The sequence below is a fragment of the Mauremys mutica genome, chromosome 8 (genome assembly GCF_020497125.1).
Source record: "Mauremys mutica isolate MM-2020 ecotype Southern chromosome 8, ASM2049712v1, whole genome shotgun sequence".
In the NCBI taxonomy this organism is placed as follows: Eukaryota; Metazoa; Chordata; order Testudines; family Geoemydidae; genus Mauremys; species Mauremys mutica.
Window position 1 is genome coordinate 64,174,526 of NC_059079.1, and position 15,764 is coordinate 64,190,289.

General features: G+C 48.9%; 1 protein-coding gene across 4 annotated transcripts in view; it reads left to right on the forward strand.

Annotated features, from left to right (window-relative positions):
• The window catches only part of PRRX1 (paired related homeobox 1), an 84,528-nt gene that overhangs the window by 561 nt on the left and 68,203 nt on the right, over positions 1-15,764 (forward strand). For 2 of the 4 annotated variants that reach the window (XM_045026340.1, XM_045026343.1), the window contains exon 2: positions 2,119-3,442. In XM_045026340.1, the coding sequence (XP_044882275.1) occupies positions 3,202-3,442 (241 nt within the window). In that variant the 5' untranslated portion in view covers positions 2,119-3,201. Of the gene's footprint in view, positions 1-328; positions 447-1,157; positions 1,265-2,118; positions 3,443-15,764 lie in introns of those variants that run through there. The other 2 variants (XM_045026342.1, XM_045026341.1) reach the window with 2 other exon arrangements.

Here is a 15,764-nt window from a genome sequence, read left to right on the forward strand (position 1 = left end):
CCCTGCTCCGTACTTTAAGGATCCCTCGTTTCTCGCAGCACCCACGCTGGCTCTCTGGCCTCAACCCCTTCGCCCGGTGCACCAGGCGCAGCTGCTTGGACCTAGCGCAGCCGGGATACTGCCCCTCGCCCGCAGCTGTCCCGGCCCGCGTGTCCCCCACGCGCGGCCTCTCTGCTGCCCCCCGTGGGCAGCCGCGGCAGCTCGGGCTGCCCTCGGGAACAGTAACGCCACTTCCCCTCTGCACCTCGCGTGCAAACCCGCACCACCAGGCTGTCCGGCCACTCCCTAGCGCCCGCGCGCACCAGCCGCCGGGCCAGGCATGGACAAGCGGAGCCAAATTCAAAGCGAAAGCAGCAGCACCGCGGTGAAAAGGCAGGGGTCGGGCTCAGCGTTGGGGAGCTGGCTGGGTTGTGCCCAGCTACCTGGCTCCTGAAAGGCAGAGTCGAGTAAGGGAAACACAAAGCTGCAGCTAGACACCGGCACCCACGCGTAGATCCCCACATTCGTCCCAACACACCCACGCACAAATCGAGGCACACAGGCAGACCCACTCAGGAAGGCAGATACTCCTGTTCAACACACACACACGCTCTGCCCCGAGCTTCCGGACGGACACACACACAGAAAAACATTCCCTCCAACCCCAGGACACACACGGATTCCAAACACGCATTTAATCACGCACACACAGGCCCGCGGATTCTCTAGCTAGCGCAGATTTGTCCATGGAAAGAGAAAACGCGGCGCTGGCACAGCTCTGGGCGCTCCAGGCTGGGAAGGGGAAACTTTGGGAGGAGGAGGGGGGCGACCTAATGATGAAAAAGTCTCCTCTATCCCGGCTCCTTAATTAAATGCATGGAAAGAGCCGAGGAAAGCACATCTGGTTTCAATCTGCAGCCCTTTGATGGCATCAAATGTTCTTTTCCCAGATCAGGGGGCTGGAAATTCTGGGCTGGCTATGGCAGCTTGGAGCCCAGGCTCCGGCCATTTAAACACATGGGTCTTTCTCTCTCCTGGGGAGTTCCCTCACTCAAAACTCACGCAACCCTCTTGGTTCTCGCTGACCCCTCTTCAATAGAAAATATTTTTTTTGAGAGAGAGAGCGAGCCGCAATCTCTACAAATAAGCACGTCATATTTTACCTGCTGTCCGTGCAGTAATTCATCCCTTATGAGGCTATTCAAACTGCTACAGCATTACACTTGGGGGCATGTCAGACGCCCCTCTCTCTTGGTTCGACTGTTCAAGTCGAGGACGGAAGTTTGTGAGTACATCTTTCTGCAAAACGGGGCTCGCGAAAACCTCTGAACTGGCTCAGCGCTAATTGAACGAATCAGACGTTTTCCCATTTGTCCACACAGCTCTCCCAATCTATGGGCCCCCATTTCTTCACTCGGTCACAAGCCCCGTTGATGGCAAAGGGAGTTTTGCCTGGATAGGAATTCAGGATCTGGGTTCAAGTTAAATGCCTTCGCCTACTCTCTCTGCGGCTTTAATGATTTCTGATCTGGCCAGAGCTGAGTGTCAGGGGTCGGCAACCTTTCAGAAGTGCTGTGCCCAGTCTTCATTTATTCACTCTGATTTAAGTTTTCGAGTGCCATTAATACATTTTAACGTTTTTAGAAGGTCTCTTTCTATAAGTCTATAACATAGAACCAAACTATTGTTGTATGTAAAGTAAATAAGGTTTTTAAAATGTTTAAGAAGCTTCATTTAAAATTAAATTAAAATGCAGAGCCCCCTGGACTGGTGGCCAGGACCCAGGCAGTGTGAGTGCCACTGAAAATCAGCTCGCCTGCCGCCATTGGCACCCATGCCATAGGTTGCCTACCCCTAGTGTAGATCGTTCAGAGTTACTGAATGGGTTTTAATTATTTAAATAATCTCTTCCGCTCCCTATTTCCATGGATTCTAATAGCAAGGAGACCTGTTCTCCCACATGTTGCTGAATGAAGGCTCCTGAAATATGCATCCCACATCTTAAACAGATCGCCCTATCCATTAACTTTCATTAATAGTTGCTTGCTGATGCTTGTATTTAATAATATACTGTCTGGTTCAAATATCTGTATATTAAATCCAACCCCTTGTTTGGGTTCCTCTCTTCTTTCTTAATAGCCTGAAGCCAAACGGTTGGAACAGCAGGAAACGTTAAAAAAAATAGGAGAAAACTTGATTGGAATGGACATGGACTGTTTCCAAAAGTTTCCCCTGCAGCTGTTATCAAAACATGCAGATGAGAGTCTCCAACAAGATTTAAAACAAATCAGGAGGAGTTAATGCTGAAGCAAAATAATCAGCCTGTTTGAAGTGACTGTGGCTTTCAGTTTGACTTTTCTGCCAGAGATCCTATTGCAAGGGGGGGAGAGAGATAATTCGATCGTTATTTAAGAAACGCAAGGGGTCTTCCCCGCTCGCTTGCTCGCTACATCAGATGTTGGCGAAGGGGGGAGGGGAGTTCCTAATCAGTGTGTTTTTGGTGGTGGAGGGAGAGTTTGCGCTGGAGAAGAGGGGTCTGTAAAACGTCAGAAACAGCACAAAGACTTTGCCACGTAATTACAGGCCCCTATTAAGTCTCGAGCTGCCCTCCCTTGGGTCTCCAATTTTCATGTATTCCCTGCAAAGTCTCCCCTGTGTGCCAGACTGGCCCTTTTGAAGTGCCAGAGAGCGGCTTGATCCAACTGAGAGGGGTGGGGGAGAGCAACTGAGAGCGCGATCAGGGGAGGGCGGGGGGCTCTCTCGGACTCCTGAAAACCCTCGTCTTCCCTTCGGTGAGAGTTAATGCTCGCGAGTACATCTGCAAGACATCAGCACCCGTGACCTGAAACCTCAGTCACTCCCGGGACTCACCAGGAGCGCAAAGGGGGCAACGCGCTCTCTTGGAGATGGTTTAAAGCCGGGACAAGCCTCTTGCTGCTGGTGCCTGCCTGGGAATACGCCGCTTGTCCTGAAAGACACGTTTCGATTCCTCTGCCCCCCTCCCCCATCCCCTCCCTCAATTTCTCTCTCTCTCTCGCTTTCTGTGTCACTTTCGCGTGAGAACTGGGCAGAGGGAGGCCGGATTCTCCCCCTGGAACCTGCCGAAGGAAGCCCAGGGAGCGCCCCTGCTGCGGGGACAGCGTCTGAGATTTTGGGGAGAGTCCCTTGTATCCCCCCCTTCCTGTTTTGCCTGCACTTCCCCTTTAAGACTTGGGGGAAACCATGACTTCCAGCTATGCCCACATCATGGAGAGACAGGCCGTCCTAGCCACCCGCTTGGAGAGCCCCAGCAACCTGGACAACTTACAGGCCAAAAAGAACTTCTCCGTCAGTCACCTGTTGGATCTGGAGGAAGCCGGAGACATGGTGGCGGCTCAGGCGGACGAGAGCGTAGGGGAAGCCGGCAGAAGCTTGCTGGAATCCCCGGGGCTAACCAGCGGCAGCGACACCCCGCAGCAGGACAGTAAGTGAGACCGGGGCTCCCCCGCGCGCGGCGCAGGGGCGCAGATAAAGCGGGCGGTAGCGCTCAGGGGACAGCCTGGGATCAAACTAATTTTTTGTTGGGGGGCGGGAGGGAGGCTGCCATAATGACACTATCCCACAGCTCGAGCGGTGTCCTTTAGCAGAGGGATCGATATTCTGGGGGAATACTGGGCTTGAAAGGGACTGTCCTTGTCCTGGAAAGAGAGAGTCGGGTTGGGGGTTCAGCCTGAGCTCTGCGCGCCTGAAGGGCTTGGAGACGGCCGGCTGGAAGTGAGCAGTTGTAGTTATTGCTGGATCAGGCAGAGGGGCCGGTAACTGGTGGGGAACGGCTACATGTCCCGGGAAATCAGGCCCTGGTGTCAGTGCCACAAGCTGGAGATCGGGCGGCTGGGCTGGGAAGGAACCGTGTGCGTCTGGCCGGAGAGGTTGGGAAGACGTGTTCGCCAGGGGTGCAGGGGTGCGCGTGTGGGTTAGGTACCCAGGGAGCGAGCGCAGACACACCACGCTGTGTAGGGGGGCTGGCGGAGCAGTGAAATCAGCTTCTAAAGCTGCATACCGGGGTTCTAACACCTTTCCACCCTTGGCAATGACTGCCCTTGAAAAGGGATCCGTAATCAGAGCTCGGATTCAATCCGGATCGGTCTTTAATTAAGAAGACTTGTAAACTGAACTACAAAATAAAAAAAAAATTAGAACCCGAAGCGTTTTAATAAATCTCTGGGATTTGCCGGGGTGGTGGTTTGGAAACAGGGCCTTGGAGCAACCGGTCGCAGATACCTTCCCCCCATCCACCCCAACACAAGCACCACAACTGTACACAAACACATCGCTAAGATATCACACCAAAACCAAAGAACGTGCTTCCCTGTCTTCTCACTCACGCACTAAAAAGAGAATTATATGTTAGGGTCCCAATGTGTATTTAAATTTGAATGGAAATGTAAAGGAACAAACCTGCAGACTTTGCCCTGGTGGGATGCTTAGTTTTACTATCATTTCTTCTTCTCAATTTCCCTTTACTTTATAGAAGAAGATTGGCTTTTCAATCCACCATCAGTTAGTAAAACCTGACTGCCCTAGTACATTCTGAAAAATAAATACAAATAAATCCTTCCGCCTTTACGTAGTAAGTAGCTGAAAAAGCAGCTGCCTCATTAAAGTGGGAGACACGGATTTCTTCTCCCATATTGGCCAGTTTTACTATATAAACTCTTCATTTTATTTCATGCTGATTTAAAAACCTTTGTCCCAGGTCAGCTGTAGTGAGAACGCTCTGTGGGATGGGGCTAAGAGAAAGAACTGGAGCTAGGGGATGTCTCTAGATACTAGGTACTCTAGATACAGGACAAAGTACCTTATTTTTAAACACGCCTTCCAACGAGGGTTTGAATCCCGAAGAGAAGGGACAGCCAGCGGGTGGGGATATATTTCCTAGTCCTCTGCTCTCACCTAAGAGCCGGATCCCTGCTTGACTCCAGTGGGAGCATGATCGGATCGCGAGTAGAGGCTACTTGCTGGCTCTTTTGGGGGCGCTTTGCCGTTGGGAACAGGATCGGGATTTCGGCGTTCAATCCAGATTCCAGTCTCTACTGGAGTGGAGTGGGGTTGCTGGCGGAGCGAAGCCGGCGAGCCCAGAAACGCTCGCTCCAGCCTGGGTTTACCGGCACTGCCCGATTGATTGGACCGGGGTTTAATACTGAGAAACAGACGGTTCCAGTCCTGCCAGGCCAACTCGGACGTGAGGGGGGCAGGCCGGAGCTGGGGAGCCGGTTTAATCAACGCTCCCCCTTTGCTGTATTGGACGCACGGAACCGCCCCGTTTATCTGCCCGGCAGAGCCACCCCACTGGCCCCGGGTGGAACTGAGCATGGATTTAACCCGGGAACTTTGGGCTAAGGGCTGATGGACTAAATCTTGGGGCATCCCAGCCACAGGGTCCTGACGCTGCCATGATGCCCATCCCTGTTATTTTCAAAGGGAATGGCTCAGGCGCAGGTAGGGCCATTATTTACTATAGGGCCGCCCCAGGAGCCCTAGTGATGCCCCGTTGTGCTAGGCGCTGTAAGAGGCAGCACTGGGGCAGGCCAACAAGTGATCAGTGCGGCGGGTGTCTGGCTGGAGGGGATGGGCCAGGCGAGATCGCTGACTGTAACGAAGCCAGGAGGGCCGTGGATGCTAGGGAAGGGGACAGAAACAGTCCCACATTCCTGCACCTTTCTGATAGGATCCAACCGATCACCTTTCCCGCCGAAAGAGGCCCCAGCAACCCCCACCGCGCGGAGATATGCATTGAAGCCAGCCAGCCACACGACTAAAACTAATCCCAAAAGCAGTGCGCCCTGTACTTGGCTGGCTCCGCTATTCACGGGTGCATCCCCCAGCCCCGCTCCATCCCTGCACGAGGCTACAGGCTTGAGGAGCTTTGCTCCCGTGTCTGCGACCCAGACAAACTACGTTCACTTTGGGACGTGTTTGCAAGTGAATGAAAAAAATGCAACTTTTACAAACATTGCATTTGACTGACGTGCAACACTGGAAACAAGAACAGTACAGAAGACCCCATTCGGGCGTACGGTTGCAAAAGCCAACTACTCCCCCCGCCATAGGTCCCATCCCAGGCGTACATTACTGATCTAGCCATCCATCCAGACCTAAGTTGTGGTTGTTTCTTTTCAGTAGACAGGATCTTTCAGAAGTTCTGCGAAGCACAATAGAAATGGACATACTGAGCTCTTCTCAGTCCTCTGCTATTTCATGGCTAAGGCAGGCTGCGGGGAGGGGGTCATGTTAATATTGGCTTACCTAAGGGGGGGCAATTCTACCGGTGGGCTTTGGGGTAAACTGCACGCACCAGCACAGCGAAGGAAGCTAAGTACTGACCATATATGCCCGAGGGAAGCTTTCCTTATGCCCTCATCAGATAGATTTAAAATATCTCTTTAGAGTCAGCCGCCTGGGGAGGGCTTTAGGCCTTGTCCCTCTGTGCCAAACTCCCTCCTAAATCCGAGAATTCATTGTCAGGCGGCAGAGAGCGAGTGAAACACATGAGAAAGCTGAGCCATGTGTAGCTATGTGTCCTTAAACGTGTCTTCCCCGATCGATCTCTGCGCGTGCATAACTTGCCCGTCTGGATCTTCCAGCACATTTATAAAAATAGCAAAGAATCCTGTGGCACCTTATAGACTAAAAGACGTTTTGCAGCATGAGCTTTCGTGGGTGAATACCCACTTCGTCCGATGCAAGTAGTGGAAATTTATATATATGCAAGCATTTATATCTCTAGCCTGCTTCTTGCTTGCATATATATACCTGCCCCTGGAAATTTCCACTACTTGCATCCCACGAAGTGGGTATTCACCCAGGAAAGCTCATGCTGCAAAACGTCTGTTAGTCTATAAGGTGCCACAGGATTCTTTGCTGCTTTTACAGATCCTGACTAACACGGCTACCCCTCTGACATTTATAAAAATGTTGCTGTCGGTATTAAAAGAGTTGCATTAGCTCTCATTGAGGCAGTGCTTTAAACAGTTCGTGGGTTAATTTTTTTCCCCGTGTTGCTTTTCCTCTAACTGGGAGGTTTTATTGATTTATTTAGACTGTCTGAGTTGAAATCGTAAAGCTCATGGTACTGATCACATGTGACATAGCAGCTCACAATTAATCAGCTTCCTAATTGGCACGTGCACGTGCCTCGCTTTTCCTCAGACAGCAGAGTCCGGCAGCCCTTCCCCACGTGCGTCAGCTTTGCTCGGGCGAGTTCGCGTGGCGCGCAAGGTCTGGTACAGGATCTCTCCCTAGGTAGCCTTTCACGTGCTTCTTGGCGCTTCCCTGGGATCTGCGATGCGGTATGGGGGTTAGAAATGGAATTCTCTTCTGAGGAGGAGACTAGTTTGCCTTGGTTATTTGATCTTAGGGATCCGATGCAGAGTGTGCAGGGAACCTTTCCTTCCCTGAATCCTCTGGAGTTGGTGGATCTGAAAAACCAGCCTGCCTTCCGCATTCTGTAACTCTCAATTAGTGAAAGCAGCTTGTCCTAATAAGAGCTTTGTGAGAAACACATGTCGCCACTAAAAGGTAGACTGGAAGTCAATTAGAGACACCAGGCTGAAGTAGGGGCCGGGCTGTTCATCCCCCTACCAAGTCACACAAACAAATCGGAGCCCTGGCAGGAGAAATCGGTTAGTCATGAAGAAAGGGATTAAAGGGAAGATATTAATCATCTGAGCGCAGGGACAGAACGAATCGTAATTGAGTCTCTCCTGGACTGACACCTTGAGTGAAATGACTTCCCCCAAAGCAGGGATCGTTTTGAGGTACAAAAATAAATGCATCAGTGAGCAGGACTTGTGCTTTGAGACGGAATTCTTGCAAAGAAACCAGATGACATGTAGTGCCCCAATCCAGCAGCACGAACTGTTGTCCGCACTGTGCGATAAATGCTTTATTACCTAGGAATACAATTCCTGAGATGCATTATTTTCCTCTAGAAAATTGCCATACGATGTGAAGCAGCCACAACCTACAGATCTGGGTTATAAATGCGATGTAGCCCACTTTATAATGTATCTGTTATTCGCCTCCATACTATTTCAAAATCTTTTCTAATTTCGGATCACAGGGCTCAGACTAGCAGACCGCACCTTAAAATACCAACTTCTACAGCAGCGAGAAATTCTCCTGTAAGCACAAACGGATCTCGCAGACGTACTCCCACTGTCGCCACGTCTGGTCGCTTATACAGAGAACATTCCTGCAGATTTCAAAGCCCCGATCCGTTTTTAAAATCCCCCCAGCGTGTTATAATTAATGACACCGCGCGTCATTTATCCCCCAACGGGTATTTCCGTTAGCCGCTATTCTTAAAGGCTCGATCCTGCTTGTATTGGAGACTGTGCTAAAATTCCCATTGACTTCAGTGAAAAATCAGGCCCTGATGGAATATTTATATCTGGCAACTTTGTTTAGTGTGGTGTCATACTTCTTTGAATGTCTCCATACAGCTTTGCAAACGCCATTCGGGATAGTTAAATTAAAAACATAAAATAACGTTGTCTGGTTTCCAGTAACCATCTAACCACAGCATGAAACAATGTAGCACATTCCCAGTGTATCTGCTTAACTATTGTACCCAGGGAGGCAAATAACAACAGACAGGCACAAACACGGTATCTAGTTGCTGGGAGGTTGCATTTTATAGGCCTGTTTCTCAAACAAGCTTATCAAACACATGTATGGCGCTGTGAGATCATTGCAGTTGTTAAATTTTTACTGAAGGGTGGAGAACGAACCCAGCAGCAAATAGACCCCAAGCCTGGAAAATGTTACAGCTCATGTGGAAAGGAGCCGCTTCGCAGGAGTCCCGAATGGAGAGGGAGGCGGGGGGGGGGGGGGGGGTTTATAATTCTGTCCCCAACCGCTGCGCGTTACCCCGATCTCTCTCCCCGGGAACCCAAAACGGCGAATGAGGGGGGCAGAGATCCACCGATCCCACGGGGAAGGGACCCAGCCCCTGACAAAATCCGGACCCTTAAGTAAGTTGAATGCCCGGACTGCAGGGAGTGCTCCCTATGGGAGAAGCGATGGAATCGAATGGAACGCGGCTGGTCTCTTTCAGGGATTATTCCAACAATTCCCCAATCTGGCCTCCTAGAAGAATTGACTATCCACTATGAAACGTCAGATTTATTCTGATACTTGTGCTAAATAACCAGGTTGGTATCTGAATTTCAGCTCTTACATTCCCATGTTTCCGGTAGGATTTACAGACAAACACCCCTATCGCTACGAAATCGACACCATCAGACTAACATTCTGTATATTCCACTTTATTTCTCGTTTGCTGTAAGAAAAGAAACGAGAGACACTGAAATCGGGGCGCGTGTCATATAATCTTGAGGCCAAACAAGTAAATGACGCAGCTGCGCCGTAGTGATTTCTCGGTGCAGGAGAGAGAAACTCATCGAGCTGAATTTAGGTTGGGACCAAAATGCTTTTCAAATCCGTTCTTTGCGGCGGCAAGAAGCTTGTCTGTTTGCCAGGAGCCCCGTTTCAGATTAAGTAACAAGGGTCATTAATAAGGCTTATGACAGGCTCATACAAAGCGTTCACGGGGCAGAGAGGACTGGAGGTTAAAAGACTGTTTGGATAAGGATTGCGTTTCCTCCTCCAGCCAGTCTCCAAACATTTACAAAGCGGGCAGGGATTAGACGGAACAGCCACCCGGGCCCAGATCAATGGAACCTCCAGCCAGCCCTGCTTTTGACAGCGCTAAAAAGTCGCTGGAGTTTTTAAAAGTCTAGTATCTCTGTAGTCAGTCAGTCCTTACAACACCCCTGTGAACTCCAACGGGGACTGGAGAGCTGGGCCAGATCCTGGCTCCAGTGACGTGCGATAAGAGTTTTTCTATTTGGAATAGCAGCTAGTCTTTGCTATATAAACCGCAAGAGTCTACACATTAAATAGACAAACCCACAGTAACAACAAGAATATCTATCTATCTACCTAGGGCTGCCCAGAGGATTCAGGGGGCCTTGGGCAAAGCAATTTTGGGGGCCCCTTCCATAAAAAAAAGTTGCAATACTATAGAATACTGTATTCTCATGGGGGCCCCTGTGGGGCCTGGAGCAAATTGCCCCACTTGCCCCCGCCCCCACTGCCGCCATCTATCTATCTATCTATCTATCTATCTATCTATCTATCTATCTATCTATCTATCTATCCTTCCAACAGTCCCAACATTAGCATAGCTAATGTTGTCATTTCTTACCAAATCTGCTACCTTTTCGTTTGCTATTGTTGATATTTAAAAAAAACTTACACTCTTTGGTTTTAAATAATTGTATGTATACTAATGTAACCTAATGTCTATGTGGTCCAAAAATCTCCTTAGCTCCGTAGGTTTCTTCACCCTGAAATTCTTCCTCCTGAAGCTATAAAAAGGGTTTGCTTAGCCTTAACCACACCAACAAGAAGATGTACCCAGCTAAAATGCATCCAGGTTGCGTGGATCTGCTCATATTTTATCCAGCACAGAGCAGGAAATTGTTAAAAAAATATTGAATTTGATTTTAGAGGTGGCCAGATCTGAATAAAGCCACCGGTGTTAGTTCTGTACCTCTCGTTACCGATCCGGTGAAATGAGATCGTTTCAGAGAAAAACTGAATTCCCGTGGAGGGCCCAATCCCGCAGCAAAAGTACCCACAGCGACTTCTGCGGGACGCTTTTGTGAGCAACCTTTACTCCCGTGAGTAAGGCGATGGGGGATTTAGCCCTGAAATCCATTTGGGGTGTCTAAGGAATAAATCGCGGAGTGAGGGTTTTCAAACGCGCTAAGAACTCGGGGATGAACATAGTGATCTCACTCCCATCCCCCACCAGGCCAGTAATTAAAGGTTTGTGCCTAACAGCCCTGTAGAACAAGAAACCTTCCTTTAAAACAGCATGTCCAGGTGCTTGCTACTTTATAACGGGCTGTTGTACGTAACCCCCAGTCGCCTGGGTTTACAGGTTTGCTGGAGGTGGGCAGGGGGCCGAGGACAGACCTAAAAGCCCTGCTAGCTAAAGCACTTTGATGCAAATATGTCTCTGCTGTGTGGAACTCGCTAGCTGGGCGCGCCTTTGCTGAATCCCCTCACCACTGCTGCACCATTTCTCAGGACGCTTAGTAGAGATTGCTTCCCATTCAGGGGGATGCACAGTGTCAGCCCCCAATTTGCCACTGGTTACTCCTCTGAGGATCCCCTGTGTGCATTGCATGGGGGCTGCCTGCTCTGCTGGAAAGGCCGGATCCAAAGTGCAATTGTAAAAATCTTATTAAAGTCAACAACCTTTGGATCAGGCCTCAAGTTTCTCTAGACTACTCTGAGCTCCAGGGTTCTGTCTGAAATCCGATTTAAAAGGGACTTTCTTTCTTTTTCTGGGGAGGAAAAATATGAAGCTGGATTTACCCCTGAATTAGCAGCTTTCTGGGGTGGATATAGCAGCAGCCCCTGACATGAGGGTGGAAGAGGTTGTAATATTCCAGCAAAACATTGCCCAGGATAGATCAGGGTACTAACTCTTCAGCTCAGAAGAGGCAAACTTGTGTAATCATTTAGTATTAGTGTGTTATTGTGTTTTGTTTTATTGAAGGTAAATCCAGCAACTGTAACCTGCAAATGTTGTTTACCCACAATGTTATCCTTATTTTCAATTGAAAGTCAAAAATCATCTATCAGATATCCCCAGCCAGTCTGAACTTCCACACCAAAATCGAAGCCAAGGTGGTTGTTATCGTTATTATTTATTTTATTAACTAGCTCTCGGATTGCGCTTCTCATTGGCAGATTTCAAAGTACAGAAAAAAGAGAATATTTACATCTCAATGTTACCAACACACACGTGTTTTGCTGAGTCAAACCAGACTTGGGGAGGGAGACTTGGGGAAACACTGAAAACCAGCCTTTGGGTTTTCTTGCCCTTATATCCAAAGTAAACTCCTCTGAAGCTGTTAAACTAACACAGCTGATAGAGTGACATTTTGAGCTGATACTGGAGAACTGAGCTTCCCCAGAGTCCAGGGCTGTTGTTTTCTCCTTGTCTGGTGTAACTGAGCTTATGCTGCTGGCTGATTTTAGAATCAAACTGAGGCCTGGTGTACAAAGTTAGGTCGACATGAGCCGCCTTGCATCCCATCTAGTTGTGCACGTATCAGCTTTTAAATTCGTCTCCCACTGGTGTGATGTGAGTGCCTCATTATGGTGATGCAGTGACACCATGTCCCTGAACTGCATCGAGCCCTGGCTGATGTACTGAGGTTGATGCAGCATGAATGTAGTCACTGCATTACTTCTGTCTATCCTAACAGTCCTCCAGCAGCTGTCCCACAATGCCTGACACTGATCACTCTGGTCACAATTGTGAACTCCACTGCCCAACATCATAGAGACCCAAAGGACCCCTCCCTTTTAAAGCCCCACAAATTTTTGAAATGCCTTTTCCTGATTGTCCAGCTTGGTGAGCACAGCTAGCAGCTCTCCATTGTGTGCAGTTACCCAGCTGGCCATGCTCCAGCCGCACCCCAGCTTGGAGCAGACAGGAGATACTGGATCTCCTGGGCCTGTGGGGAGAAGAGGCTGTGTAGGCACAGCTACAGAACAGCTGTAGAAACATGGACCTCTATGAGCAGATTGCAGGAGGGATACAGGAGAAGAGATAGAACAGGGATCAGCAGCAGTACTGCATGAAAGCAAAGGAATTGTGGCGGGCCAAGAAGGCAAACAGTCAGTCTGGTGCTGAGCTGCAGACCTGTTGCTTTGACAAAGAGCAGCATGCCATCCTTGGCGGAGACTCCACCACCACTTCACGAACCACTGTGAAAACTTCTGAGGAGCCCGAGTCACAGGCCCTTAGCATGAACAGCGAGGACAAGGAGGTGGAGGAGGAAGCAGAGGAGGATGGTCCAGCTATGCCTGAAGTCAGGACCTGTTTGAGACTCCAGTCCAGTCAGTCCTGGCAGTGGAGCACGGGCGAGCCCAATGCAAGGGAAGGAACCTCTGGTAAGTGTGTAATTGTATTTCCCCTTTACAATGATGTACTGATGGCACCCCCAATTTAACAGAACACAGCTATCGCCTTGCCAATAATTTACTCGCACTAGAAGAAGTAGCAGTACAGCAAAGAGAGATGGAGTTTCTCTCTGCTTTTCATTCCCCTGTAGAGTTAGGGGTGTGTGTGTGCGGGGGTGGGGACGGACGGATCATGTGGAGCAGTTTGTTTATGTACACAGGGATGTCCCTTGAATCCACCTGAGAGATCTTGATGAAACTTCCATGGAGATACTCTGCAATGGCAGCCTTATTTCTTCCTCCATGGCAGGACACTTTCCCATGCCAGTCAGCGATAACTTTGGCTGACACCATTGCAGTAAACAGGCTAGCAGCTACTGGCCCAGGCATCTTCAGGATGCCAGCAGCAGCAGCTGTGCTCTCTGTGCCTTGGTTATTCTCAGGAGTGAGATATCAGCTAAAATCACCTCTGCTGGTGCCAGTATTCAGTGCCATTGCCCTGTGCTCATAGTTTCATGCAGCTGAGCAATTCCCTCCCCTCACCCCTGGTGGGCCACACTTTCCGTGGTGCTGTGAATGGTGCTGTGCACAAACACTCCAAACAGAAGTGTCAATAAGGGTGTCCTGTTCAAAACTTTAGGGGAGCAAGGGAGGGGAGTTCTGAATTTTAACTTTTGCTTTTGGTGGTGACTATAATGACAATGGTACCTGTGTGTGTTTTATCTGCAGCTACTGCCATTGTGGCCTTGAGAGGCTCTCCCTCCACCGCCGCAGAACACCTGAACCAGATAAGGAGGAGAAAGAAGAGGACTTGGGATGACAGGTTCAGTGAGATCCTGCAGGGGCTGCATCAGACTAAAGTCCTGGAGGGTGAGCATTGCAGACAGCCCGGAGAAGGAAAGAGTGGGCAGGACAAAAGGCCCAGGAGTCCCAGCAGGAAAAGGAGAGAGAGACATACCAGGACTTAATGGGGCAAGCAAGCAAACACAGATGCTGCAGACTCTGGTGGACCTACAAGTTCAACAATCCCAAATTTGCCTCCCTTTGAAGTCCATGAAGAATTCCATTGCAGCACCTCCTTATATCCCCCTCAACATTCCATATGGCATCAGGGTCTGCATTCCTACTTTTACCAGTGCACCCCAGGGGACATTAAGGACAACCACAGCTTCACATACACTGACCTGTGAGAGCCACGGTTGATGTATCCTTGTGAATGTTTTTTCCTCCTGTTCTGTTCCATTAATTTATTAAGTTTTTAATGTATTTGCTTTTAAATTGCAAAGATTTTTCTTTGTTCTGGTTTTGTTACTGAATAAAATTCTATTATTTGGAAAATAATTAATCACAACATATGCTGCAGAGTGCCTAGAAGTTCTGAACACACCCACTTATTTGTTACTGAACAGAGTGACACAACTCACATGATCAGTGAAAAATAGTGTTATTGTAAATGCACAGCAAGCACTGCAAAATTAATAGGTGCAATGACAGTGATATATTCATAGATGTACTCCAAGGACCATACAGCTTCTAACTGACCCCAAACAGCAGGGCCAGGTAGAACGCAGTACATCACAATGTATTACTGTTGGTCACTGTTAAAGAGCTTGTTCAAAACTTTCCTGTGCTTTATAGCTCTGTGTTGAGCTTTTCTAATAGCCCTTGTGTCTAGCTGTTCAAACTCAGCAGATAGCTGCTCCATCTCTGCCCTCCACCCCAGAAGCATCTTTTCTTCCTTTGCTTCACAGATATTATTCAGGACACAGGAGGCAGCTATACCTACTAGGATATTTTTTTTCACTGAGGTCCAATCTTATGAGTAAACAACACCAACATCCCTTCAATCTACCAAAAGTGCATTAAACTGTCATTCTACACCTGCTGAACCGGCAGGTAGATCATTCCTTGGTGCTGTTGAGACAGCTGGTGTATGACTTCAGGAGCCAGGAAGCAAGGGGTAGGCTGAGTTCCGCAGGATCACTGTTGGCATTTCAACATCACCAATGGAAAGCTGCTGGTCAGGAAAGAAAGTTTGTGCTTTTAGCTTTCTGAGCAGTCCTGTGTTCTTAAAGATGCACTCATCATGCACCTTCCCTGACCAGTCAACACTGATGTCGGTGAAGCATCCTCTGTGATGCACCAATGCTTGCATAACCATAAAAAAGTAGTCTTTTATGTTGATGTACTCTGCAGCAAGGTGAGCTGGAGCCAAAATTGAGATATGCATACCGTCTATCGCTACACCACAGTTTGGGAATCTCATTGCTGCAAATCCATCTGCTATGTCCTGCACATTGCCAAGCACCACAGTTCTGCATAGCAGGATATGATTAATGGCCCTACACATGTGCATGACAATCACCTCCACAGTGGATTTTCCAATTCCAAAATAATTTGCCACTGACAGATAGCAATTTGCATTGCAAGTTTCCACAGTGCAATCACCACTCACTTCTCCACTGTCAGTGCAGCTCTCAGTTTGGTGTTCCTGTGTTAGAAGGCCATGCTAAGCTTGGCACACAGGTCCAGGAATGTTGCCCTGCACATCCAAAAGTTCTGCAGCCACTGCTCATCTTCTCAAACCTACATTACAATTCAATCCCACCAGTAAATGCTTGTTTCTCTGGCTAGAAGTGGTGTTCCACCATCTGCAGCTGCTCCAGGAACACCACCAACAACCTTGAATTCGTTCTCAGAATGTCCCACAGCAATCTGTCCTCCAAGAAATCATGTTCCTTGCTGATCTGGTTCTT